The sequence below is a fragment of the Aphelocoma coerulescens genome, chromosome 3 (assembly GCF_041296385.1).
Source record: "Aphelocoma coerulescens isolate FSJ_1873_10779 chromosome 3, UR_Acoe_1.0, whole genome shotgun sequence".
In the NCBI taxonomy this organism is placed as follows: Eukaryota; Metazoa; Chordata; class Aves; order Passeriformes; family Corvidae; genus Aphelocoma; species Aphelocoma coerulescens.
The window spans coordinates 93,102,347-93,130,315 of NC_091016.1; the positions used below are offsets into that span (position 1 = coordinate 93,102,347).

The 27,969-nt window shown below is 36.8% G+C and overlaps 1 protein-coding gene and 1 long non-coding RNA gene across 4 annotated transcripts in view; one reads left to right on the top strand and one right to left on the bottom strand.

Moving 5' to 3' along the window:
- Positions 1 to 783: 783 nt before the first annotated feature.
- On the bottom strand, positions 784 to 27,610 carry LOC138107362 (uncharacterized). Of its 3 annotated transcripts, XR_011149444.1 has the most exons (5): positions 27,530 to 27,610; positions 6,580 to 6,697; positions 5,894 to 6,505; positions 4,196 to 4,255; positions 784 to 1,416 (listed from the first exon to the last, which is right to left on the bottom strand). It is a non-coding gene; the product is annotated as an uncharacterized lncRNA (long non-coding RNA). The 3 variants fall into 3 exon arrangements; XR_011149443.1 differs by having other exon boundaries at positions 5,894 to 6,697; XR_011149445.1 differs by lacking the exon at positions 784 to 1,416 and adding an exon at positions 2,290 to 2,340 and having other exon boundaries at positions 5,894 to 6,697.
- The window catches only part of IMPG1 (interphotoreceptor matrix proteoglycan 1), a 54,757-nt gene continuing 33,614 nt past the window's right edge, over positions 6,827 to 27,969 (top strand). The window contains exons 1-6 of the mRNA XM_069008608.1: positions 6,827 to 6,893; positions 20,175 to 20,408; positions 23,256 to 23,422; positions 23,631 to 23,659; positions 26,022 to 26,089; positions 27,129 to 27,205. Of these exons, the coding sequence (XP_068864709.1) occupies positions 6,827 to 6,893; positions 20,175 to 20,408; positions 23,256 to 23,422; positions 23,631 to 23,659; positions 26,022 to 26,089; positions 27,129 to 27,205 (642 nt within the window). The remainder of the gene's footprint in view (positions 6,894 to 20,174; positions 20,409 to 23,255; positions 23,423 to 23,630; positions 23,660 to 26,021; positions 26,090 to 27,128; positions 27,206 to 27,969) is intronic.

A 27,969-nucleotide genomic window follows, 5' to 3' on the forward strand; every position in this document is an offset into this window, starting at 1 on the left:
ATCCTTTTACTGAGGAGCCTGGTTCTGCCTCTTTACTCCCTCTCATCAGGTATTTTTAAATGTTAAGATTCCCCCGTGAGTCATCTCTTCTGAAAGTTAAACAATCCCAGCTCTATTCAGCATGCAGAGTAATACATGTATAATACATTTGGCCTTGTAGAATAGTACACTGAAACTGCAAACACTTCCAGAAATACAAATCTGCAAGAAGGAAAAAAAAACCCTGGAATTGAGAGGTAACTGACATCTTCAGAGAAAAACAAGGTCACAACCTTACTAAATTATACATGACAACTTCTCAAGCTGCTTAATGAAAGTGAAGAGGCAATTTTCAAGTATGAGAACAATTTTACAATTACTACTTTTAGAAACAGTAAAAATTCACCCATCCTCACATAAAATACCCAAAAAGTATTCAATATTTTTCTCTTTGGAAGGGATACCAACTATGAACTCATCTAACTGATATTTCCCTGAAAGATTTTCAATACCAAAATATCAAAATGAGAAAGAGCAACTGAGCAATAAAACCAAGAACTAGAGCATGGTTTTAAAGAATTAGAGAAAATGTTTCTATACTCTTATTTTGCATCAGCTACATTCCAAAAATGCAGCAACGAGATGCAGATAAAGCCCACTTGGCTCAGAGCACTTCAGAAGTAATGGAAAATAATAACAATAATAATAATAATAATAATACTTCATTTAACAGTGGAAGACAAGGTAACGAGGGATACAAGGAACAAAGCATGAAATGAGTAATGACAGTGTCACACTGGTAATGTTATCATGCATAAACCCTAAGGGAGTTTATTGGTGGTAACAACATTCAAGTTGATTTTGTGAGATTCCATGGAGGGAGCCAGCAGCACCAATACTGGGAAAACCAGCTTCTGCACATACACAGAATCTATTATGTAAGGAATGATAAGCATGATACTGTCAGACATACAGAGATAGGATTCCATCAAAAGTGTAAAACAATCTTGTAAGATGAGAGGTCAATACTTGTACAGTTGACAGACAACCTGCTTCCCAAAGCGTCTTTGTCAGAAGACACTTTCACAGCATTCCCCTGAGTTCAAACACAGCAGATTACTGAAAGCAACCCAAGCAAAACCACCAATAATATAGATAATAGTAGTGCTTAAATTACTTAAAAATTCTGCAAGCCTTGCCAGGCCTAATTACAGGCAATCTCCACACTATTTCCAGTTTTCCTACATTTTGTTTAAAAAATGTTGAAATTAAATATTTATATTTACTTTTGCTGGACTATGAATTATGGCAGCCACTAACTTTGTTAGTGACAGTTATCAACACACATATAGATCAGGAAGTTTCAGGTCAGGTCCATAGAGTCGTGCTGACTGTCACCTGTCCCTTTCAGAAAGCAGTAGCAACACACACCCCCTCCTGAAAAAGAAGAGTAAGAAACTGTTAGGTAAAAAATATATCCTGTTTCCACAATAAAGATTAATTTCGAAAGATTTCCATATATTTTTATCTTCCTGGGTAGGTTTTTAATTTCTCTTCATTTAATCACACCTTCAGTGGCACACAACCCAGGTACACACATCAGGGTTTTTTTCAAGACCTTTCCAGAAACTCCTGCCTACCAGCTCAGTCCTGTGCTCAGGAAATAACAGCCATTTTATACTCCACTCTCACATGGTAAATGTAGAAAGTAAAATCCTGATGAACAAATGCAGACACTGTGGATGACAAGGAATAGCTACAAACTGTGAAAGAAAAATTGAACATTTCTAGGCTAAGAAAGAAAGAGTAACTATTATCTTACACTCAAAGAGGGAAAAACTAAGCTAGTCTAAAGATACAAGCACATGTAGTTCTTTAGACATCTCCCTTCTGGCCTTCTCTTTTACTGCTAAACATATCTCTCCCATTACCATTAAAAGAAACTCAGAAATCTGAGCTACCAGATTTCTGTTTCTGTTTAGAGAAAATATATGGCAAAAGACCCCATCTCTGCAGGCTTTCTTCATGTAAAGAGACATATTTGATAGCTTCAGTTTTTTAAAGCTGATAACTACAGGGTTCAACTTAATTTGCTACCCTGCTGAGGACAGTTTTGTGAACAGTAAAACAATCAGTTCCTCTATCAGCTAAATCTAGAAAGATCCTTTCCCAGCATCAAGAGAAAAACAATGTGTCAAGCTCATTATGGCTCCCCATGACAGAAGCTTAAGGCAGCTCCAGGAGTAACAGAAGGTTGTGTATTGGTATGCAAGCAAGTGACCGATAATCTCTTTGAGCAGATGTACTGCAGTCTTTATCTCCATTGACTGGAAGCCAGTGGTCAGCTTGCTGTTTTGCAGCCTAATAGGAAAAAGAAATCATTTCAGTCCCATTTAGATATTAGAAAATACCAAAGAAAATTAATCAACTGTCAACATGAGGATCATTTGTTTATCATTGATCATCCTAAAGCAGTAGTCTGAGGCTGAGGTATTTTCCTCATAATTATGCTGAATTACTCAGTTTTTTCCATACCCTTATCTCCCTTGTAACACTAAACAGCATCTAAGTACATTGATCCTTTTAAGAGTGTACAATCTAAAAAAAGTTTCAGAAGAAAGTAGAGGTGATGGGGTCAAGAAGTCATCAGAAATATATTGACTGGTAACTCATCGTATGCACATGATACTTCTTCCTGTTCTAAAGGATCAGGGGTTCTAGGACTTCACAACTGTGTTAGCAACAGCATAACAGCAATGATTCTAAAGGCCCCAGAGAAACCTGGAGATATTTTTTGACTGCAGAAGTAATCTAGGGTTATGTTAATGAAATAACATGAAGAACTGCATTCATGCATCACCTGCTTCAATTTTGTGTTCAGGCTAGAATTCCACCATGGTCTCTGCAGCTGCAGTACAGCAGAACATTGGGGTCCTTGTTTTGGAGGAGAGAGGTGTCACAGAAAACAGACAAATTTGCTTTCAGCCTGAGCAGTAAGCTTGACTTTAATGGAAAGTTAGTCTGAGTTAGGGACTACAGTTCAGTGCCTAGAGGTAGTCATGGATGAGATCAAAGACTCAGTTAATCTACTATCTTATTTGTGTCAATGGCAAATAAATGAATAAGAAAATAACATAAAAACCAGGAAAGCTGAAGTGACCCACTTCCTAGCTTGCTTTCGTTGCATTTGACTGATTTTGTGGAATCTGCTTTTGCTGCAACTGGAAGAGCTTGTGTATCCCATTCCCTGATGGTTTTACTATTCAAAAATGTCTTAAATTCCTTCTTATTCTTAAAGGAAGGAAATTTTTATAATATCATAATTAAATTGGAATTTTTAAATTTATTGGATAAATGTAAATCTTGTGTTAGGTCAGTAAGAAAAAAACCCAAACATGGTGGCTGGGCAGTGGTAGAGGGCAAAGTACAAATTACTGCTGAACTGGAAAAACTCAGAGAGCAAAAAGACATTTGTGGCAAAGTCTTTAATCCAGTGCAGGGCTACTGCTTATGCCCAACTTTCATATCTAAAATATGAAACCAGAATATCTAAAAAATACACTTTGAAAACTCAAAATAGTCATCTGTGAAATATTTTATCTACATTTTAGTGCATGAGAAAGGGGGAGAAAGGCCATTCTTTCTTACATGTATCATCTTGTTTGCTCCTACAGAATCTTTTCTATCTCCCCCAGGGTCATCTCTCCCTCCCATTTACAGATCAGGAGGCTGAGATGCAGCTTGATTTGGCCAAATTCAACAGCAGAGAAAGGATCTGAAGAACCCCAGTTTCCCCACTTTTAATCAGAAGCCTGAAGCTGTGCCCAGTGTATGTTGGTTGCTAAGTATCTATTTGGCTCTTATGGAAATAATGAATACCAGAGAAAGTCTTGAGGCTATTTAAAAAGTACTTCAAAATTTTGTATCTCCCCTTCCCCAGGGTGAGAAACACCTCTCAGGTAAATGCAGTGTGGAAATTTTAAGGAAAAGAGTTAGCTAGACCAATAGAGAAATTACTCAGGGAAACTACAACGTGAAGTTGAATGGAGATGGTATAGACTCTGGCTGATGGTATAAAATACAACTTCAATTTTCAGTAACATGAATTAGCTGGCACCCTGTATTACATACTCAGGTAGGGTACCTAAAATTCATCACCGTGCATAACAACCTCCAGGCCATCTTTATGTAACAGTGTCTAGAGCCCCAGACTTACCAATAATTTAAAACAAAGGTCTTCTAAATGGAGTCCTTGAAGGCCTCAATTGCCATTTTTCTGCAAACAAAGGAAACAGCTTTAGGTATATTTACACAGCATATCAGTGTGATTATTCTAGGTGCATGCAGCAATGCACTCAGATGACCAGTAACGAGTCTAATTTAACCCATTTGTAAGCACTTATCCTGGGTGAATGGATATTTTAGCATCCAGTTTTGCCCTTCCAATGTCTTGGTAGTATATTCGTAATGCACTATTGAATTTCAGTAGAATTTTTTTAATCACCTTTTTAACAATACATAATTATTGTTGACAGCAAACCAACTAGAAGAAACACTTCTAGATTAATTAACAGTGACCTATAATTAAACTCTGCAGTACTTAAAGATGGAGTGGTCCCTAGATAATATTGCTTTAGTTTTAATGAGTGTTTATCATTCTTGTTTGCTTCCCCTGTGGCAGTTATCAAGGTTAGTTACAAAATTTCTTAATTAAATGGAACTTCATAGAAGGCACTGCCTTAGCAGAAAACAGCTTGAAATATTAATGATTTAAGCATAATCTCAAAGTATGCAAACTCCTGCCCTACAAATTTTTAATCACAGTTTACCTATAGAGTTCAATCTTTTCCTTAAGTCATATCTTGACACTAAAAACAATGTCATATTTTAGGATTGTTCTTGTTCCTCTATCTCTGAAAGATAAGAATGTGTTATTAAATGTCTGCATTCTCCAACATGTAAACGGCTCAAAAATACATCTTTATATGAAAGCTTTGATATAGGATTTCTGATTCCTAGCCCAGGCTACACTAAACAGTTTCTAGAGTAATTAAGTAAATCTCTTTATTGCACATTTTCAAAATGTAGTCTGACAAATTAGATTCCTAATGAAATTAAAGGACCACACTCCTATCAAATTCCATATGGAGTTTGGTATCCAGAGTGCTCTGAGGAAATAATCTGACTTTCACCAATTCCACACTCTCAGATGACACCACAAATGGCAGGTTGCACCACCCTGAGAAAAATTCTCTTTGCTTCCAACTGTTGCAGATTAAAAGTTGAAGTAACTAAAAATAAGGTAACATATGGGGCGAGCTTCATCTTTCAAATACAAGTGTTTGTTAAAGCTTACCTGGTTCACACAGGTATGATTACACTATATACAATATGATTGTTATATGTAAAACATGTAAAGACAAATATTGGCACTGCTAAAGAATGATCCTTATATAATAAATTTTTCTTCAGTAGAAGTCCTAATCATCTCTACTGTTGCTTTGCATTGTGCTGCTGGCAAGGTATTCTTAATTTGTTTTTTTGGAACAATAAAACAATGTGCATGAAAGGTAATACAAAAAAAAAAAGCAGATCTTGTCTGGTCACAGCCCAGTCTCCACAGTAGCTGGTCTGAGTAGCTAAAATCAGGCAATCTTGGAAAGGGAGGGAGGTTACCATTGTTTAAATCCTAAGTAAAAATAGAATACTGATTGGGTTCAAATGAAGGTTGTTCTTAAAGTAACGTGCTTACAGATTCTTGCTGCCAGTCTAGATACTTCCTATGTTAAAGCACTTGGACAAACATTTTTAAGGGGGAGAGCCCAGTAGAAATGCCCACCTGCTAGCATTTTCAGGTGTAATGCAACAGTAAAAAAGGCATTGGAAAATAAAAGGATAAGTATGGAACACTTACCATTGCCAATATGTAACTGGAATAGTTATCTGGGAAACTGGAGCAGAGCTGTTTGAGCAGTGTATTCACTCACTGCCAATTCTTGGCCTAGTTAGAGCTGTGTGCTTGAAACAGCATTTCTCATCACTTTCTCTTTTCCTCCCACCATGCAGCACTTTCCCTGCCCCAGTCACAGTTTGGCATCAGATTGTGCCAGCCCTGAACACTGCTGCAATTCACTGCTGAGTCATCACTTCACAACTGTCAGAGAACATCACCATCACTGCTTTCACAGGAATATTGCAACAGCAACCTTGTGGTACAAGAAGGGAGAGAGGATTGCACGACATAGGCAGTGGAAGAGTTGAGCATTGTACGTTCTTTCAGGAAAAAGTTATCTTAAGGAAGTTCCCTGGGGTTTACGATCCCTGGTTTGGAATCAGCGCAATTAGCTTTCACTTGCCATACCTCCAGAATACCCAAAGGATCAATGTTCGAAGGCAATGGGAACTAGAAGCAACTTCTGTTGTTTATCATGGTATTGTTGAAGTCTTCTGGGGTTGACAGATGCTGCTCCAGAAGGTTAATAAGATGAAGAAAGCTCTTCCAGCTGGACCGTAAGAGGGATTATGTCTGAGCAGCAGATAAACAGATTATTCCAGAAACAGACACTGCTCTTTTTTAAAACTTCGTCACTCTTGTCTTACCACTCCAGTTCCCCAGGCTAGAAGTGTGGACATTGGAGGGGTTCACCCAGCTCTCGCCTTCTGGCACCTGTTGCACTCTGCCTAGTTGCAATTCAATGCAGTCCAAGGCTGGAGACACCTGAAAATTAATAACAAAAAAGACCTTTGGGGATTTTTGTTCTCTAAGAAAACAGAATTCTTCTACTTGACCAAAATATTCTCGTTTCCTGCATGACTGGTCTTGAAAACTGAATGATCAATAGACAGCATGCATTTGAAAACTGGATTAATATTTTTGATCATTTGCCTTGCTCTCCAAGTTCAGGGAAGCAGAGGTAAGTTCCTATATTAAAGATTTAGATGAATTTTATATTGCATATGTTGAGAAACAAAATATTTGCAAGATCAAGGGCTTTCATGTTACAGAATATTTTGTTTAGAATGTGGTGTTTTGACAATTGAACTAGACACACTATGGCTACTGATACTGCTATAAAGCTGAAAAAGAAAACATTGATTTTCTTTCTCATGTGTGTTTTGCAGGTTTTACAATATCTGTAAGAGATGCTATTTAGCTTCATTTTACCTGCATATATTCGGTTATGAAAAAATATTATTTCTAAAATGAATACATGGAAAGTGAAAAAAGGCTGAAAGATCATCTAAGTTTTAACATGGTTGGTCTTTTATCCCTGAAATGAAGAGAAAGTAGCAAAGTGTATCTCCGCATTTACCAGTGAAGACAGTTATTCTCATTATTAAAAACAACTTCAAAAACTTCTAGATAGACAGATTCTGGAGGAATACACTGTACCGTCAAATAGACAAGAAATGGCAATACTGGTAAGGATTACTGTAATAATAACTATAAAATTATTTGCAAGAAAATAGAAATACAGGCAACTGCTCTGTACTTAGTACATCAGCTAACTATTGTGCTATTTAAAAACATTTAAAAGTTCACAACAATTTTAAAGCTACTTCAACAACAAAAAAGAAAAGATGGTGATGTGATTTTCCCTGGTTATTCCCATATTCAATATATTTAGAGATTTGGGGAATGTATTTAATTTTGGAGGAGGTTTCTCATTAACTTTTCCATCTATGCTTTGATATTTGTATAATTGAATTAAAAGCTAACATTACAAGTGCTATGTGTGCCAAAGTCAACAACCTTCTATTTTATGTCAGACCTGTTAATTAAATGCAAAGAATGTAAAATGATAAAAGAGAAGTCTCCCCGATGTTATCTAAATATTTGTCAGGGAGACAGTATGAAATATAGTCTGCTGTCAATACTTTTTGGAAAGTTTTATTTACACTTTCGGGTTTTTTTAAGAAATTCCTGCTTTTCTTAAAGAAATACAGAAATACAGGACACAGCTCTTGTATTTCAGTTAAATTATGTAAATCTTCTCTAGTGGACAATTAAAGTACTGAAAAAATACTTGGGAAAGTATACTGTATTAGTTAACACTAGAATTATGTTTTGCGGCTCTTTAACTTTACTTTTTAATTCTATGCAAATAGTTTCATTTAATCACTAATGATATTTCAGAAATATTATTAGTGATTAAATGAAACTAAAAAAAAAAAAAAAGAATGAGAATGATGATACTTCATGTCTGACAAGAAAACAAGTTTTATCAAGATGCATTGCTCTTGCATTTAAGTTGCATATTCGGTGATGGAAAGAGACAGAATGAATTCCAGGCAATTCACGCATGCTCGATGGTGACATTGCAGCCCCTATTTATAATTACAACTTAGAAAGCAATAGTGGTGAAAGTGGTGTCACATAGCTTCACCTATTGCAAACTGTGATTGCATGTGACAATGCATTTTCCATAACAGACCAGCAAAATGATGGGGGGCTATCTTGACAGAGAGGAATACTGAATAACTAGAAATATTCCTTGCCACCAGTTCTATAAAGTACATGTTGTATGCATAAGTGTATAATACTAACTTTTTATTGACATTTAGTCATGCCATACATAATATTTTTAAACTATGTTATTTCAAATATATGCACACAGATCTCAAAACACTTAATGCTTGTGTTAAGAAACTTCTTTTTCAGAACAGAGATGCTTCCATGACTTAGCATTAGGGTCAGATACTTACAGAAAACATTTTTCAAAAGTATATGGGCTCTCCCAGTAGTCTGAATACTCACATGAATCACTTCTTAGTGCTCCTAGCATAGGTGTTTTGAGATCCCTATGGTCATTCAAATTTGCAGTACATGTAAACTGTGACAGACTAGGGAATAAGAGACTAAGATATAAAATAGCCCCATCTTTAACAAAAAAAATAGAGATAATTGCAAAATATTTACAGGGTTAGTCAGTTGATTTTTTCCTAATGAAAAAGAAAAACTAAAATTCAAATTCTTTATTTTCGCACATTTATATTTAACAAAAAGTAGGTTTAAAAATATGGAGCTTGCTTAGTAATGTTTTTTTTTTTTGGTCCTTCCTCCTTGTCCCTATTTAAGGACCAAAAGAGTCCTTCTCTCAGCCATTTGGAGGCTCTCCAGGAGCACCTCCAGTTCCACAGTAAACAAACAGGAAACTGTAGGGAGCAAAATAAACACTTTAGAGTTGCAGTGTTTCCCTTTGGCCATAATTTTGCCACTTTCCTGACAAAAACTGTCTCTAGCAATGGAAAGGGAAAGTTAGATTCTTTGCTTTGTGACAGCAAAGAATCTGTGCACAAAATCTGAATAGTAAACTACTGAACAGCCAGACTAAATACCAAAATGCAGAGGAACTTTGAACTCTCAAAACTATGCCGGGATGCTGGGTACACCCTAGCACTTGATACGGGGAACATAGGGGAGCCAGAGTGCGTTCAAGGCTGTTTTGTGGCATTTTTTATTCAGCAAGCAAATATCCGCTATTTACTCAGCCATTCCTCAGGACACAAAGGCTTTTTGTGTGCTCTGTGAAATCATTTTAATTCATTTTGACTCACCCCTTCCCACTAGGCTGTTCTAATTCAGCAATAAATGTTTCAGATCTTCATTACTATAATTGCCCTCAAAAAAAAAAAAAAAATTAAGCAAATTTGTGCCAAAGGAAAAGAAAAATCAAAGAATATGAAGTTCCAAACAGAGAAAGAAAACAAGAGATATCTGCTTTTTGCAGTGATATTATCTTCTACTGTCATCCATAAAATAAGAATTATAATGTTAAAGTTGGCTTTCCTGTTTGGGCTTATAAAATTATGAAAAGTAAGCCTTTTCCTTTTTCTCTCCCTTCTCAAACAAATGTAACACTGCACTACATATGGGGTTTGATCTTTTCTATTTTCTGGCTAAAAGCCAAACTTTAATATAAATACTAGACCATTGTCACTGAATCTTAAAGATTCATTCCAGAAATAGTCCCACCCGTGCCATAGGGATTAGTGAACTGCATGTGAATGAACAGCAAGATATGTGGGATTTTTCCTCAGAAAACACCTGTGGACAAGGTGATCACTATTAATAATCAACAGTTTTCTCCTTCTACAGGACATTAATTTACAGGCTACAGTAAAATAATTTGGAGTCTTAACCTACTAGAAATCCAGATTGTTCATGTTCATTTCTCAGCTAATTTTGGAAAATTTGTGGTTTGAGAAGTGCACTGACATGGCCAATGCCCATTAGATATTGTAAATATGGTGTTCTATTTCCAGAAGAAAGTTTTTCTTCCCCAAAGGAAAATTCTGTATGCATTCTACTGCATTTTGATGCTTTAAAATATTTTAAATATGTTTTCCTTCCTTTTTTACCTCAGTCTAATCCCTTTGGGATTAAAATTAGTCTTCTGATCATCCTCTGTCACATAATTCTTCCATGTTAATCAGGAATTAGGTGCACTATCCTGTACATTCCATGAGGTTTGTACTTTGTAAGCCCAACTGTGTTTCAATTTCTTCCCCTTTGGAATGTGTGATATTGAATAACCCACTTCTCAAAAAGAAAGAAATATCTATCTGCTTTCATATACATGTGTGCTGGCATTTAGTCACTGTCAGTTGCTATTTACTGAACAGAGACTTCAGAACAGTAACCTGTCCAGAAAACATAGATTAACAATCATCTGGGAGTACCCTGACACCTGCCACAGTATAGGGGTGTTCATATACCCTTATGTAATTGTAGCATGCCTTATCGTTGTATGCAAGCACACCACCAGTTTTACCTTTACCAAATACCTGCTCTGACACAGAACACTATCGTCCTCATTTCACAAAAGCATGAGGACCTGCGGTGTGACACAGAAACTGAAGTCCTGGCTTGTAAGAAGCATTGCAGTCATAAACCAGGACAGCAGCAGAGTTTTCTGGGCTGATTCTCAGAGCATCTGCCTGGTTACACAGACATTGGCAAATCAGAAGGGCACAGACTCACAGCTACATAACTAATTGTGCTTAGGTCATCATGCTTGTCTTTTCATTGATGAGGTTCTGGCTTTTAAATTTCTGCTTCAGTGCAGAGCCAAAATTTCCTTCTGACTGGCCACTCAAATGTTTCAATACCTCCCTCAGACTTTACCCAGTTTCGTGTTGACGATCTTGGTAACCCTGTTACCTGAAATACCAGTTTTAATGGCTGTGTTGCAGGTATACCTTTCATACATATGACTCAGCACAGATCATAGAAACCCCAGCAGTTTCAGGCAGGAAACAGTGATCACTCATCTTTAATTTTGTGATTTCATGACGATGGCACAAAATGAAGACATTTCTATTCAAGTTATTTTCCCTTTCCTCTTCTCCGTCAAAACTAAATGAATAAGTTGTCATGCTTAGATCAAGAATTGGATTAGGTGTCCTCCAAACCAAACTTGGTCTATGCAGCTTGATACATAACTAAGTTAAGTAAGGTTAAGTGCAAGTCACGCTGTGTCAAAATGTGTTTCAGCCAATTAGCCAGAGACTGTAGATTGTACTGCAGAATGAGTGACCCTAAACTGTGAGGAAAATCAACCAGTTCCACTTACACAAGCTGAAGTAAAGAGATGACACTGGGGCTTCTGGCAAGTTTTGATACACCAGACACTCTAGTTGCTATCATATGTGAATATAGTTACCTCAATAAACCCATTCTGCACTGCAACTCTGACTTATACCATCAAAACTGTTGAAATGTTGACATGTATGGCAAAGCATCACTGGAACTTGAACTTATGCTGTCTCATTGACTTTCTCAGGGAATGGCTGTACCTCTTGAGAATGACTAATCAGAAAATTAAGAGCAGAGGTGCTCAACTGAGTGTTTTATCACTTCAGACTGGATGCATATGTCTTGGGGTGACTTTATGATGTGTATCCCATATTGCTGCCCTATGCCAAGAAATTAGTTTTTGTGCCTTTCTATGCCTTTAAACTGAGCCTGAGAGGGGGAAAGAAAAACTGAGCAAAACTTTCCCAAAGCAGTTTGCAGCTTGTTCAAGGTCACACAGAGATAGAGACTTTTTTTCCAGCTTTGGCAGGGGAGGGAAGAAGCACCCGGCTTGCTGCTGCCCAGTCAGCTTTTGGCCAGTTGTTCAGTTTCCTTTTCTCCAGAGAGAGACTGAGAGTTGAACTTGTTTTTCCTTCCCTGGAATTTCAGATTTCTCTCTTTTCTACTGGACTGCTTCAATATCAGAACACATTGGGAGGACTTTCCACTGAGCACAGAGGGCCTGGCCCTGGGCCAAGCCCCAGCTCTGAGGAGACCAAAGGGAGGACTCTGACACTTTCCCAGGCTTTTTCCTCTACAGCGAGAGATTTTTTTTATTTTTAGCATTATTTTCCTTTTCCTGTGTGTTTGTTAAATAAATAGTTTTTATCTCCTTCAGTTTCCTTCCAGGAAAATTTATTCTTTCCCAAACCTGGTTGGGGGAGGGGTGGTTTGTAACCTGCCTTCTCTCAGAGGATATATTTCTAAATTTGGCCAAACCAGCACAGCATCCCTCCAAGAACTGCTCAAACATTTAAGGCATTTTCTTACATCTTTTGATATCATATCCATATCAATTAATAGAACAGCCTTTCAGGTCAAATGCTTCTAAGATGGCCAAAGAAATATAAATAGATACTTGCATCATACATGAGCATTAAAACCAGTCATTCTTCAGTGCTGTTTCTAGTCCAGGTTCTGGACTTTAAGCAGACTGTTACAAGATCCACAAATTAGCAACAAAACCATAGATGGCCTTTGATGTTTTTTATGAGTTCCAGCAGCAGAAGTTAGCAGAGTTGATGAATAACAATTTTCACCTTTCTGTCTGAAAGAGAATGTAAAAATTTCTACCTTTAATGGGACCTATTACATCTATGAAAACATGAGTTTCTTACTATGTTTTTTTCAGGTTGCAAGCCAATGTGTCAAAATCATGTTGACTCTAAGATTTCAGCATGTTCAATATTTGTGGTGTGTACAGACAGCATTTATTGTGAATGTGGCTTCATCATTAGTATATGACAATTATATTCACAAAAGCAGGAAAATCTTACCAGTTGCATGTTATGCTTTCTGTTCTCATTTATAATAGGTAGATAATTCACTACAATTATTTTCCCATGAATTGTATAATTATTATGATTCAAATAAGTTACTAAATTATCTCTTCTAGAGAGGGAGAAAAAACTATGTTTGTCTGTTATAAGGCCTACACATAAATTCCATAAAAATTGCTCCAAATTCACAGTAAACAAACAAGATTCTTCCTGAAGTTGGTTATCAATTGCATTTCTCCACTTTGCACAGAAAACCACACAGATATGTATGAGCAGAGGAGGAGGGGAACAGCTGAGGGATTCTGATATCTATTTTAGCTTCCCAGTGTTACCTACTTGCAGAAATTAAATTCTTCACACTTACTGAAATCCAAGAGCACATTGGTTGATGGCAGCCATGATCTTTGGCTAAATCAATGTTCTGAAAAAGAACCATTATCTAATGCCATCTCCTAGCTTTGAACATAAAACCATTAAAACAAAAGGGTTTGGACCTTTTATTAAAATTTGCACATTTACTAATGTCATTGTTATATATTTCAGAATTTATCACATTCTTCTTCAGATTTATTTCCATACATGTTCTGAGGTGTAGGTTGTTTCATTATAAGCAAACATTTAGTATTTTCAACATAAGGATTACAATAGGAATGTATCACAAAGATTCATGGGAGTCTTACCTTATTAGAGGACTGTGTTAACAGAAACCAGATTCTTCACCTTTCATAAACATTTAAACATCATCATGTGTTTCTGACAAGAAGCAGGATTTATGAAAACCCACCATTTTCCTGAATTCTCAAGAAGAAAAATCCCTTGCTATAGATCTAATTTTAAAAACTAACATAGTCTTTAAAAGGTTGAAAATTACAGAACTTACCTTTTAAGCAGAAGCCTGGAACTCCTCTCCTGTGTCATAGAGAGCTTGAATGCAGCTTGTGAATATGTGAAGGTGATGTTTTGTCATGCTGAATCCAAGCAAGAGATACAGGGATCACGCATATTTTGTCTTCAGTATAAAGTCTCCACTGCACAGGCAGAGCCTGGCACCTCCCTGACATGTAAATGTGATGCTGAATCTTGCATAATACAAGATATTAGTAGGTACAGGAAGGGATCTATAGGTCTGAGTGTTAGCCATCATCTTTGTGGCACTCATACAGGAAGTTCACGAATGAACTTTAGGCAGCTGGACACAGGATATTCCAAACTGGAGGCCTGGACTTGGCCCCCATAGATACACAATTGCCAGAATTAGAGATCCAGGCCTCATTCCACGGGCAATGTTATTGTTTAGTCACATTTAAGAATGGCATTCACAAAGCCAACATACCAAACAGGAATTACCAAGCTCATCATTGTCCATATTCATTCTGAGAAATTAAAATTACTTTTAATAAATATGTCTTAGCCCTCTTTCCTCTTTTGGAAACAGAAGCATTCTCCTCTGGCCACAATTCCTCTTCTACTGAAGCTAAGCATCAATGTCAGCTGCTTATCTTTCAGCAAAAATTCCCCACAGAAGTGGATACTGGCCTCTTACTCAGCAGTTCACTGGCTAAGTGCACTAAACCTGAAGAAGTGAGATCCCAAGTGAGTTCCCTGCTGTGTCTCAGCTACTCCAGTCAGAGCTCAGATAACGCCCACCAGGATGTAACAACCGTCATGGCTGAGCATTTCCTTTCAAAGTTCTTTCACTGTGTACATTGAAAACAGCTCAATAACATATCGGACGTGAACATAAGTTCAAGCAAGCCATACAACCTTGGGTTGAAGGGCATTGAGCTCTCAGACTAGACCTGAGTAGATTAAATATTAGTACTAATTTTTCTAGTATGGAATTCCACACTGAATTTTCGAAACTGTGAGCCTTTATAGTTGTGAAAACAAACTTGGAAATACAATGTAAACACAGTCAAAGTTGCAGTGTCTGACAAAGCACTGGCAAAGCAGCCCTGAACATCAGCAAGAGTACAAGGAAAGGGCCTCCACTTTCACATCTGCATGGGAAGATAGAGATTGCTGCACACAGGAAAGCATTTGGTGATAAAGCCATGCCATATTTTAGTCTGTCCCTGCTCATCTAAGCCCCTTCAAATCCAGCTAGATTCTTCCCTTGACACTGACCTGAGGAAATATGCCATGGAAAAAAAAGATTTTAAAATCTTTTTATATATAAGGAGAGGACATGTCATGGGCACCCTGTCACTGGCAAGCACCATTAGAATGTGGGATCCTCACTACTGCCATGAATGGAGGAGAGTGCCTCTAGGGAAAGAGCCCAGGCTATTACCTCTCTTTGTACTTTCTGTCCTCCATCTGGTGTTTCCATCGATCAGTCCGATAAGAGATTTCAGGATCAACTTTTCAGGACTAGTCAGCTGTGCTTTTGTTACTGGCTCAATTATCAACAAAAAGTTGCCCCACTATAAATTTAACTGCAACATGTTTACGGGATCTTTGCTGAATTAAACTTTTTGATAAGCTTTCCTCATTGTATTTCAGCATTTCCCCTTACATAAGCCTTGTCTTTTAATTATTATTTTATTCTGCAGGCAATATGTCTCATTTATCAATCAAGCATTCTTCTCTATCCTAAGAACATCCACTGGTTTTTCAGACTAATCTGCTTTTTTCACACATTTGAAACCTTTTGATGATTTTAATGATAGATTATTCAGACTTCAACAATTTTGTCACCTCGAATTTTGCTATCAAATCTTTAGTTACCGTATTTTAAATTCTTCTCTTTGTATTCAATAGCATCTAAATTTTCTCCGGTCAAATCAAAATAAACATTTACTGGTAAAATAATGCTGTAGATAAATGTTCATATCCAGAAATCATCTACATCGATGAAAAAAACCCAAACTACCAACTCCAAAATTTGAGGCCTTCCAAAACTAGTACTATTAACAGAGAGAAATTAATAAAGTTATATAGAGAAACATCCACTTCATTCACACAAAAAGGTATGAATAAGACCCTCTTGCTCCTATGTTTATAAAAGCAAATTTAAAAAAAAAAAAAAAAGCTGACCAATTATCAGAATAACTTTAAACTCTTTTTCTCTAGAATCCATTTCAATAGCGATGTACTTTTCCTTTTTCGACATGCAGATTATTAAGAACACATAGGAACTTTTGAAATTTGCTCCTCCTGCCTTGTAATTTTAGTTAGGGTATAAATGTGATAATGCAGGTCTCAAGAGACACAGAGGAGAGGCCTGGCCTAATTTCAAGAAATTCAGATTTTTAATATGTGAAACGAATGCCATTTATCTGCCTGAAACCAAAACCTGAAGAACAGTACTGTGCACTTGAGAGACTGGTATGGATACCAAAGCACTTTGTAGATCCTATATGAATTAGATTGTTGTATCATATTTTGAAAATTGCTTTATGGTGTTTTGAAAAAAATTTTGTTATATTTGTCCAAGTTCAGGACTAGAGGTCAGGATCTCCAGAATTTAATGACAGCTGACAGTGACTCTGTAGATAATTTTGGTTAAACTACCTCAATATTTTTCCTCAAGTATGTCACCTGGAAAATTTGGACATGGTATAGATTCTTTCATGTGAGAATAAAGGAGAGTTAGACATTTGTTTAAGGCATCTTGGAGATTAGCTGAAGTAGAGTAAAGCGTTATCAAACTTCTACAGTGATCTGCCCTGCCCTAGAGCTATCAAAAAACCCTAAAAAACTTAAACAAACCTTTTAAAAATAAAACTGAAACAGTCACATCTGTCAAACAGCAGGATTAAATAAGAAAAATTCAAATTGGGCAGGGTATATTTATGATAAACAGTAAATATTTTAATTGCATGCATTTGTATCAGAAAAAATAACTAGGAAAAAATTACAGGAATTACTTCTTTCAAGAAAAGTTAATCAGCCTAGTGTTATTGGGATTATTTACATGATCAAATTATGTACCTGTAGAATTTGCATCACTCCAGTTCATTCGATTACTATGTTGCATAATAAAAAGGGTCAGCTAATATATATGGATTCAATTCCGTAATAATGTGTATCTTTTTGATTTCTTTTTTCAACCCAGGATTCTGAAATCAAAGCAGCTGAAAAGGTGTAGGTGGAGGCATATTTTAGTAAAGTATATGGCTGAAACACCTGTGAGGCTTACTAAAAATTTCTCAGTTCAGAATTTCTATGATGCAGGGGAAAACAGAGACCTGAAGAATTATGAGGAAATGTTTATACCAGAAGGCAAGTTTTCTTCCATTCACAATCAGCAAATATTGGGAAATTAATATTGGACAATCATGTGGAGACAAAGGCTGATGCTTTCTCCAACTAAAATTTTCTTGAGTAAAAATATGATTTCAAAGAATTATGATAATAAAGGTTATTCTAGTAAGAGAAATTTACTAACCACAAGATACAAATTAAGTTTAACCTATCACAATAGATATACTTTAGAAACAGATCCCTCAAAAAAAAAAAAAAAAAAAAAAAAAAAAAAAAAAAAAAAAGGAATAAAAGAGCATTGAAGGGAAAGAATGAAAAGAAAAAGAATTTACACCCACCCTAAATAGGTGACAGAAGAGTGCAAACTGAAAGCAGAAAATAGCTGGTCACTTTCTCAGAATGAAAAGGCCAAATAGGGGCCCTAACACGGAGACTTTGAAATCATTACAACAATCATTTGAGAAGAATCTCCTTTGTTGGTTTTATGAATAGTATAATTCTTAATTCATGTTAAAGACTTAGAGGTAAATCCTGGAGAAGAAGAAAATCCTTCAAGAAAGGCCTCTGCTTCATACAAAAGCTATCAAAGAGCTTAGTGACAAAATCCTCTGCCCCAGTTGGTCAGGCTGCCTGTGCAGCTGGTCAAGCACAGTTAATACACCTTGTAAAAGGTAATAGACTTACAACTGGCTACTTTCCATGTGGATTTTTGATTCTCTCTTCGAGAGGATTTTATGAATCTGCTTTGAGATTTCAGTGGCATTGGATCTTCTTCTCTCATCCCATACAACATTCAAATAGCTCTGTGTCTCAACTGATTCAGTGTTTGGCCACTTGTGGTTTCTGTTGAACCCAACGCCATGTTTTCACAGGGGAAATTCCTTTTATGCAGTTTATGGTTTGTGACCTGACATTAATGTGGAAAAATTACTTCCATGTCATTTAATGTCAAACATCATATGACTGCATCATCATTTTAAATTACCTTGCAACAATTACGCAGTTATAGGTCTGCAGGTCACTGTCTCTGGAATATGTTAAAAAGTAATAATCACCTATTGCCTTTGTTTTATAACTTCCTTTCTCTCAGACAATATTCACCACAATCAAGCAGTCGACTTTTTTCCATATCAGAGTAGCACCTACCTCAAAATATAGATGTTACTGCTATGATTTCTACACAGTAAACATTGAATGTTTATTTGAAAATTAAATAAGAACTGAGACATATACAGATAGACGTGCATCTATGTGACTGCTGACACACATGGTAGAACATTCCCCATTCTTGATTTCACATGCTATTCTTTTTATAAAAGTATGTTTTTCAATTATTTTTCTCTTATCATTTATCTGCCCACTTTTCTTTAAAGATTTAATTAACACAGTTCCAAAGTGTCAAGACAAAGTGTTTTTAACCTTCCTTATTTTCTCTTGATTTGCCTAAGAATAGGATAATTAGTTTTTGTAGCATGAGATTTCTTCTTTCTCCAGCAAACTGATAATTTTTTACTTTTTTTTTTGATACTGCTACTCCTACTGAACTCTTTCCTTTTTAACCCTGTTATTCCCCTTTATTTTTCCATTAGAAGCTTTTAAACCATTTTTCAAAGTAATTTTTTTATTTGATTCATCAGGATTCAGGAACACACATACTTTGCTTAAAGTTTTTTAATTCTTTCAAATTGTCTTCTATTCTGCTTATAATTTTCTTTATTTTTCATCTATAATTACTGTATCAAATGTATGAAAAGGCAACCAAAATGGGTATTTCCAAATTTGCTTTAACATCTTTATTGACAAGTATACAAAATTTTGGAAGATAATCTAAAAGATACTCATTGCCCCTGTCACATGATCCTGCAAAAGGCTGTATTTCAGCTCATTTAAATGTGTTGTTTATATGCTATCTTTACCATTACGTTTTTTACATTAAATTTAGCTGCTATGTCATGTAATACTACAACAGAAATACTTAGGAAGTGGAACCAGATGGGTCCTGAATTTTTGTGATGGGTGTTCCTATGCTTGAGGTTATTTTGACAGCCTAGAAGCTTTTCCATTTTTCATAATTGAATAGCTTCATAAGTAAAATTAAATCCTATGTCTTCAATTCCTAGTCACTGATTTCACTTTTTTCTACTGTAGCTGTTCCACTTTGCCAGGAATATTTAAAGATTTATTGAAATAAGATGCCAGAGCATTCACAACACCTATCATCCAGTTGCAAGCAAACAATCATAGTCTGTTCTGGTTAATACTTCAGTTTATGTGAGGGAAGGATAGAGGAGTGCACTGTAGAGTAAAAGAGAGACTGAAACACAGGTCTTTCTTTTCCCAAAGGCAGTAAAACTCCTGCTCAACTTTTGAAAGTTTCAGGGTTTAGTTCTTGGTATAGCTTCAAGATTATGAACCTGATTTAAAGGGAGATGTCCCTTGAAGCCCAAAGGAGAGATAAGATTTTAAAAATTTAAGGTACAACTATTTCTCATTTTACTTATCTGCTAGTGTTCACATTACTTATCACTGTACTGTAAATTTCCCTACAGGGCAATATGCTCACAAATGAGATGCTGTAGCACAAAGTTCAAGCACTTAAGTGTCTTTTGTGGATCTAATCCAAAGTCACTTTTGAAAACAGGATTTAGAGCTTCTGAAACTTTTACCCTGTGTGTCCTGGGGTCACGTGTTGAAATACAAGGGAATTAGTTACCTAGTCACTTGAGCTTCAGTTCCCCCATGTGGTCACAGGCCACTTCTCCTCAGCCCAATAATTCACCCAGTGCATTGACACCACAACAAAAAGAATTCTCAAGGTCATCTCCATTTTCCAGACTTGAACTTGCATTGGATACTTACTGCATAGGCAAAGTGTGTTCATGTACATTCTTGTTTTTAATTTTTTACAGAAATTCCTAATAAAATAAACAGTGCTGAAGCCAAACATCTTGCAGTCACCTCAGGGTCAGACAAAACAGAAAAAACGACAAAGCGGTCCAGGATATCAACCATAAGGCGGATATTTGACATGGCAAAACACCGAACAAAGAGGTCATCCTTTTTCTCAACTGGTGTGAAAGTTTGCCCACAAGAATCAGTGAAGCAGATTTTAGCCAGTCACCAAGCTTACTATAGATTAAGAGGTAAGATGATTATTGTAGTATGTACTTCCTCCTTCAAAGTCTTTCCTTTAATTGAGGAAACACAGTAATTTTCCAGAATCTTGTTCTTCACCTTTAGGCAGTGTATATGCTATTGACTTTATGCCTTATTTTTACATAGATAATCAAATGTTACATGTGCATCAGCAGGGTTCAAGATAGACAGTGACCAGAAGAAAATAAAACAGTGCACTCAGAGGACTAATGAACTCAGAGTAATTGCACAGTGTTCTAGCATGGCTGAACATGAAGAACAAATTGTGCTTGCATTAGTGTTGAAAGAAGTACCACCTTTCTCAAAAGAGCAGGTACCATCATTGCTACTCAGAATTAATAGCATCAGTGTAAGACAAGTAATGGAATTATTAAATGGTCATTGCACAAATATGTTGGTATATCTGTAGTTATATTAAGTCTTTGGCAGTGTTTGTACATAATAAACACTGAGATAAGTGCCAGTAGGTCATGAAAAAAACTTAGGGCATAAGAAATATTTGAGACATTTTAAAAGTAAGACTTTCTCAACTAGGTCAGTCCCTTCCCAGCTCTTTTTTTTTTACTTCCCTTGCCTGTAGAAAGCCTATAGAGTTAGCATTCCAATTTTTGGTTCAATTTCCTCTCTTCCTTTCTCTACCCCTCCCAATCGTTCATTCTGGAGCGGTTCCATTTTATATTACAATAATGCATGTATTTGCACTGCAGCGAGACAGTCCAAAGCTAATTCTAAAACCTAGTCATCATTTCTGGGATGCAAGTATCTAAGGCAACATCTACTCCCTAAATCACCTTTGCTTCTCTATTTTTTCCTTTATCAGGCACCAACCATTCACATTCATCTGTGTAACCTGGCTGCTCCTAGCTCTCTTTCAGGGAACCAACTAGTTCCCTCTGAAATGAGACCTGGATGTAGAACTGCAAAAATTTTACTCCAGCAGCCACTTGCTATAGGCAGCATGGGAGAACTGCACTAATGTCTGTAGCTATTCCCATAGATATAAAAATATTTGGTATCCATTGCAACATCCAATGGGCATTAAACAGAAATCTGAAATGTGTCACAGAGGCTGACCCAAAAAGCATTTCTTAAATAGAAATTAATCCTGCAAGTCCCTGAAATGCCCTGGTTACATCCCAGATAGGGCTGAAAACAAGCTATCCTGAAACAGACAGGTATAATTAACCTGAACTCAAAGACCTGCAACTATGACCCTTTCATTAAAAAAAAAATGAATATGACAGTACTACCCAGCTTTTTGGAGAGCAGCACATCAGCTGGGATATTGGACACTATAAGTCTTGTAGTGCAAGAAGCTTTAAACTCATACTCCTTTTTCCCAGCAGTGTCCTATACTTGCAAAATTTTCTAAGCAGTTGTCATCCAGTTCTTCAACTGAAACTGGAGTACTTCCCAAAAAGGAAGCAACTAAACATGTCTCTGCATCTGAATAATTTGTACACTCATTAATACAAAGGTGTTTCTGCTCCCTTGAACAATTACATGTTTTCCATTTCAACGTTCTTCATCAAAACATCAAAAAAATTTCCTTCAAGGAAAGATCAGAATTTCTGATAAAGACTCCTGCCCTCCCAGTTGAGCATGTTAATTTATCTGATGAAATTGATAAATGAAAAAAAAATGGACACTTGAAAATGTGGTGATGCAAGCATCATCCTTGAATCTGTAACCACAGTAGCATCCTTCATGAAAAGGTAATCTGGTAGCCATTCTGGAGCCTTAGAGCCTGTACCCATCTGTGGGACAAATCTTACCTTCATTTTGTTTTGGAGATATACTTTCGGGTCTGTTCTTTTCTGTGTCTAAAGCCTTGGAGATGACCTCCCCAGCACGAAGTCCCATGACATATTTATAACTCTAATTGCACTGTGGATCATATCAGTCCTCTAGAGAATTTTTCTGTTAAGAAAATTTAGACAATTTTGTTCTTTTTTACATATATATATATTCTCTGCTTCCAGGGATGAGCACACAACACAAAAAAGCTCAGATAAAGGAGCTCAGACAGTTGCTGTTGGATACTTGAGCCTACCGTGACCCTATACCAACTCTGAACTAACACATCACAGCTTAGGTCACCATGAGGATAGTCCCCTATGCGGGGCAAACTGGGAGAACACACTACAATGCCTCCTCAACTGGTCATGTGTCACATTTATCTGGTAACTGGATTACTTATCATCAGATGGTGTATCTTTATTCAGCAGTTACTGCTCAGAAAAACAAATACCAGAGAGTTGCAAGAAAAAGGAGGTAGAAAGTAGCTTTAATTTCTAGTTCGTAATTAATTCATCTCTTCAAAAGACAGCCTGTTCCTTTTTAATAACCTGACCACATCTGCTCCACATGCAGCTGCTCTACTGGGAGGGCAGGTCGTTCCTGAGGTATTATTGAGGGGCCCTAACACAGCTAGGTGAGTACATCCCTACAGCAAGTTTAGAGTATACTTAGAGAAACTGACTGCACTAATTTCAGAGACGCCGATATTTTAGATAATGCAGATAATGAACTCACTCTAAGCCAAAGTAAGTATCAAGTACTGAAAATAAATGTCCCATCTCACAGTAATGAGCTTTGCACAGTAAAGTGCTAAAGGCAACAGCTTTTAAATTACTAGCAAGTTTTGGTTAAAATGGTTTTTCTACTAAGTTTGAAAATCCCCTGCTCTAAAAGCATTTTTTAACAACATTTTGAAGAAGTGTGTTCCTTCATCTTGACTGATGAATGTGTAAATGCCAAATCACTTTTAAAAGGCTTTCAAGTTTACTATTTGGTACAAAGCATCCATCCCCAACCCCTTTCTTCTTACTCAGTCTGCCAGGAAGCTGTGTGGGAAGCCTTTCGTATTTTTCTGGATCGGATTCCTGATACTTCTGAATATCAGAACTGGGTTACTGCCTGCCAGAGGGAAACCTTTTGCATATTTGACATTGGCAAAAACTTCAGCAATTCCCAAGAGCACCTGGAAATAATTCAACGGGTAAGGATTATTGACATCTGTTTAGAAACTGGGAGAGACTTCCGAGTCCCTCCCCACCTGCATATTTAAGGGCAAAGTATTGCTCAGGAAAAGGAGGGGGCATGTCTTAGAAGAAAAACATAAAATTATAGTGAACAAAAGAGCTAACAGGCTCAATGGTTGGATACACCCACTAGTAAAATGCTGTTTTTCTTAATCTTTTTTGCAGCGAGTAAAACATAGAACCTTCCAGGAAAGGTAAGTAGCACAAGTAGAACCTTGCCACTTGATGTTACTGCCTTCTTTGAAAAGATATGTGTAGATGTGTGTGGATGTGAGCAGATATTCAGATAGCTCTGTGGCGTATTTGGTGTGTGCTGTGAGAGATATGTATACTGGATGTATCATAGGACACAGTAATTGAATTACAAATAATAGATGCAGCCAAATGTCTGAGTTACCTGTTCATTTCAATACACCACTGAACGTTTTCTAAGATTAATGTGAGCATGAAACCCTGACAGAGACATGGCTTTGCATTAGACTGGTGTTGATTGGGTGTGTGACAAAAGTTGTTCTAATTCTCAAAAGGAAAGTCAGAGATCTTAACAAAAGTTTAGCTGAGAGGCTACATTAAACAATAATATGAAAACTCTATACCTTCACTTTAGATTTTTCCTGTATTTTTATACATCATGACGTGTTAACTAACGTGATACTTTATTCTATAAACTCTTTGGAAAAATATGCTCCTAGCAATGCTTGGAAGTCTGAGAATGGCAGGATTAAAGCTACCATACTTAATTCTGTTGTTCTGTATATAAATACTATAGTGCAGCCAGACAAATCGTAGTCCCCAAGTTCTGATTGATGTATTGTTTTTTTCCTTCAGTTTTCTCTGATTTCCAGATTTTCAGGCAAATGATCTTTTCCATTCATAAGTTACAGTGTCTCATGATCACAGAGGTCTTATGTATCTTAATTTATTCTGACATGGGAGATCTGACATATTTTTAATAATGTAGGCCCTAATTAAACTCCCCTGTAAGTTCAAAGGGAGGTCTTTTCATTCATCCTATTGCAAGCAGTGGCAGCAAGGCATTAAGTGAAGTGACTGATCTCAGAGTTCTTAGGTTCTTTGTGAACAGTACTGTTTTCCCTAGACACAATTCAGAAGTTGAAGTCAATTCTATGAAATTGATTGTATTTTAGCTGGAAATATAGACAGCATTGATTATGCATGGTTGGACTTCATCTTTACTACTGTGTGGCTTAGGAAATATTTTGTATCTTCTATAGCTGTCACATAGAGAAATCAGTCTCCAATGATAGATACAACACGTAACTAGTTAACATTGTGAAAACATTACAAATACATTAATTCTCATCACAAAAGATATCCAGAGGATGTGGTAAATCAGTTGTCATTCATGTTCTTCATTTGTGTTGTTAAACATCTAGGTTGTTCCTGTATAGAGAAGCAGCTCAGACACCTGTTCTGTCTATGATACAAGATTTATGCTGTCTCAGTGAACACCACACTGCACATTTGCAGTGCCCTTAGTTCTTTCACTCATACCAGTTTTCACAAATACTCCATCTGTATGCACTGTAGAAAATTTGAGGAATTATACTTCACTCCCCAAACTCATGACAGAAAACTCTCAAAATGTCTCTTAGAAGATTCTTTTCTAAGAACCTAAATTTTCCCAAAAGCTACAAATTAATAACAATTTGGTTTCAAGGCTATAGAATAATTTCCATTCTAAGTAGAAGAATCTTTAATATATCTATTTATTTTAAAATGTACTTATAGATAGATATTATTGCTGATTTTCAGGCAAGATAACAGTAGCTATTAAAAATGTATTCATCACCACATGATTGTAAAACTCAAAACAGAAAATAATTATCAACAAAACCAAATCCTGTGATACATCATACCCACCATATTCTTACTTGAGTTTTTAGCTGTCTTCCTTGGGGGGTCATGGTAGGCATTAATCCGTGAATATTACATCCAGAAGGAAACATTAACATTTCTGCATCTCAAAATAATCTGGATTCAGGAATCTGATTTGATACTATCATTATTTGGAGGCATCCTTATGGTATTATAATGCAGGCTGACAACTGAAAAATAACCCCACCCACTATTTTCTCATACCACACCATATGAAACACACCTAGAACCTGAAATGTCCATTGGCCCTAAAATTAGAAGAATCCCAAAGCTCTCACTTAAATACCTTGATAGGGTGAGAAATAGCAAAGGAGACAAAGGTTGAGTTAGATGATGTACAAGAAGTCTTGCTTCCATTTTACACAGGGGTCAACCCTTCATTGACTTCAAGGAGAAAAACAAAACCAGATGCAGTGCATTGATTTAATCTCTGTGATCCCACCCCTCTGGTGGCATCGATGCAATCTGTCACAAAACCTCATGAGCAGATTCCTGACTTTTCCTCAGGTCACAAAACATTCTATTAGCGATAACTTCTCTCATTTAAACTACACTTAATATAGGGGTCATTTCTATATGGTTTTGGTTTTTTACACTTTTGTCATTGCCAGTACAATATGCAGATAATTAAATCACTCATTTCTATTTGATTGATAGGAAAGACGAAATATCCGCAGAGAAAACAGGAGGCAAAAAGGTGGAAGAAATTCCCTCCATTTCTACAGGTAAAATCAAATCTGCTTGTTGTGTGTCTGCTTATTAAATAAAAAATTGCTAAGGCAAATGATTCTTATTTCTTATAAGGCTGTAATTTAGTGATTGTTGTAGAAGCATGACAAGTTCAGTGGAGTGAAAATGTTTTAGCAAAATAATCTTTGAGAAGAAATTTTTTATCTCTTTTCAACATATTTACTACTCAAATGTTGCATTCAAAGTTTGTCTTCAAATCTATATGCTTTCCTAGTTTCAAACTTAGATAATATAGGGTTAATTTTTCTTCAGTTATAAAGTACCATTTAGTATGTCAGCTGCTGCATTTTGTTAACCAAAACAAGCAAGCAAAGCAAATAAAGACTGACAAGCTAAAAAGTCAGAGTGATAATAGACAATAAATTGACAATAAATTGATCAGATTATTACAATTAGACCTACCAACCCCATTGTATACTACAGTTCTTTAAAATAATATTAGCAATTCACTCAGTCACAAAAATCTGTAAATATGATCATTTTGGTTCAAGGAGAAACCATCCTGAATATATATTCTTATGAGGGCCAAATATTACAGAATCTTATTGGTAAGGACTTCCAGCATGGCAATTTTGCCTCTAGGTGGAAAATAGTGTCTCTTGTTACTTTAAATTGACCCTAAAGAAAAGTGGCTGTCAGAGAGACAAAGATCTCAACCGGCAAAATTAAGCTTAGACACTTGGTGTTATGTGATGTGGTATGACAGGAAATGATCAAATATTATTAACTCACACAATTTCATTGATGCACAGTCAGTGCCATTTTTGCCTTCAGTCACACACATGCCACACCACTAATGTTTGGCCTGGAAGAAAGGCTGTCTATTGTATAAAACGCAGCAGATTTACCCACACCCTGAGTCATGGCCACCTTGCACTGGCACAGGCTTGTGCTCAAACACACCCTCCTGAAGGAAAGCTGCTCCAGTGAGCTGACACCTGACCAACACACCAAGGGGAGGCCTTTTGATGTGCAAACCTTTCTTTCCTGACTTTTCTTTCACCCCCCCCACAGGCTCTCCTCGCACACCCCTCTCACCTAATGGCACATCGCTCAACGAAATTTTCAATGACACGAAGACTCCTGTGAAGGTGAGGGCAGTCTGTGTTCCTACCCACTTTTTCACTCACCTTTTCCTTTTGAGCTCAGCTAGCAGGAGAGAGGGAGAAACCTTATAAACAGTGCATACAAGCCACGAGCGCTCCCCTCTGTTTCAGCTGGCAGGACTAAAGGGGTTTATAAGCATCTGTTACATACTGGAGTAGGGCATGATGCTTCTTGAGCATGTAGTAGAAAGTACAAAAGCATGGCAACCAGCTTTTAGGTAGTTTTCATTCCTTTAAGGAGGAGCCTGTTGCCCACTTTGCACCTTTTTGTAACATTGTTCTTCATTAAATAATGCCAAAAAAGCATACCTGCTGGGCTTTCCACAACACAGGAGATAGGACTGGGCCTTCCTTGCCTTCTTCTGACCAGCCAGCTGTCAGAGGGCTCTCCAGTGCTATCTGCTCAGTGCAGCCATGCAGTAGAGCATTGGAAGCTGTCCCTCTACACACTAACAGCACCTGCTGTGAGAGATACCTCTGAGAGAGGGGTGGGGTGCTGGGAGGGGCCATTGTTTTCCCTGTTCTGATTGCTAAGGTCTCAGCAGAGATGTATGGCCTCACAGTGGAGGGAAAAGCTGCAAGTATTGTAGGGAAACAGCAAACAAAAAAAAGAAAGCTTTTAATAGCAGTAACGTCAACTCCATAAGAAAGGTGTATCATGGGTAGGGATAATTCTATTGTGAGAAAAAAACAAATGCAAACCTCTGAACATGAAAGAGCTAAGTGACTTTATGACAATGGAACTAAGA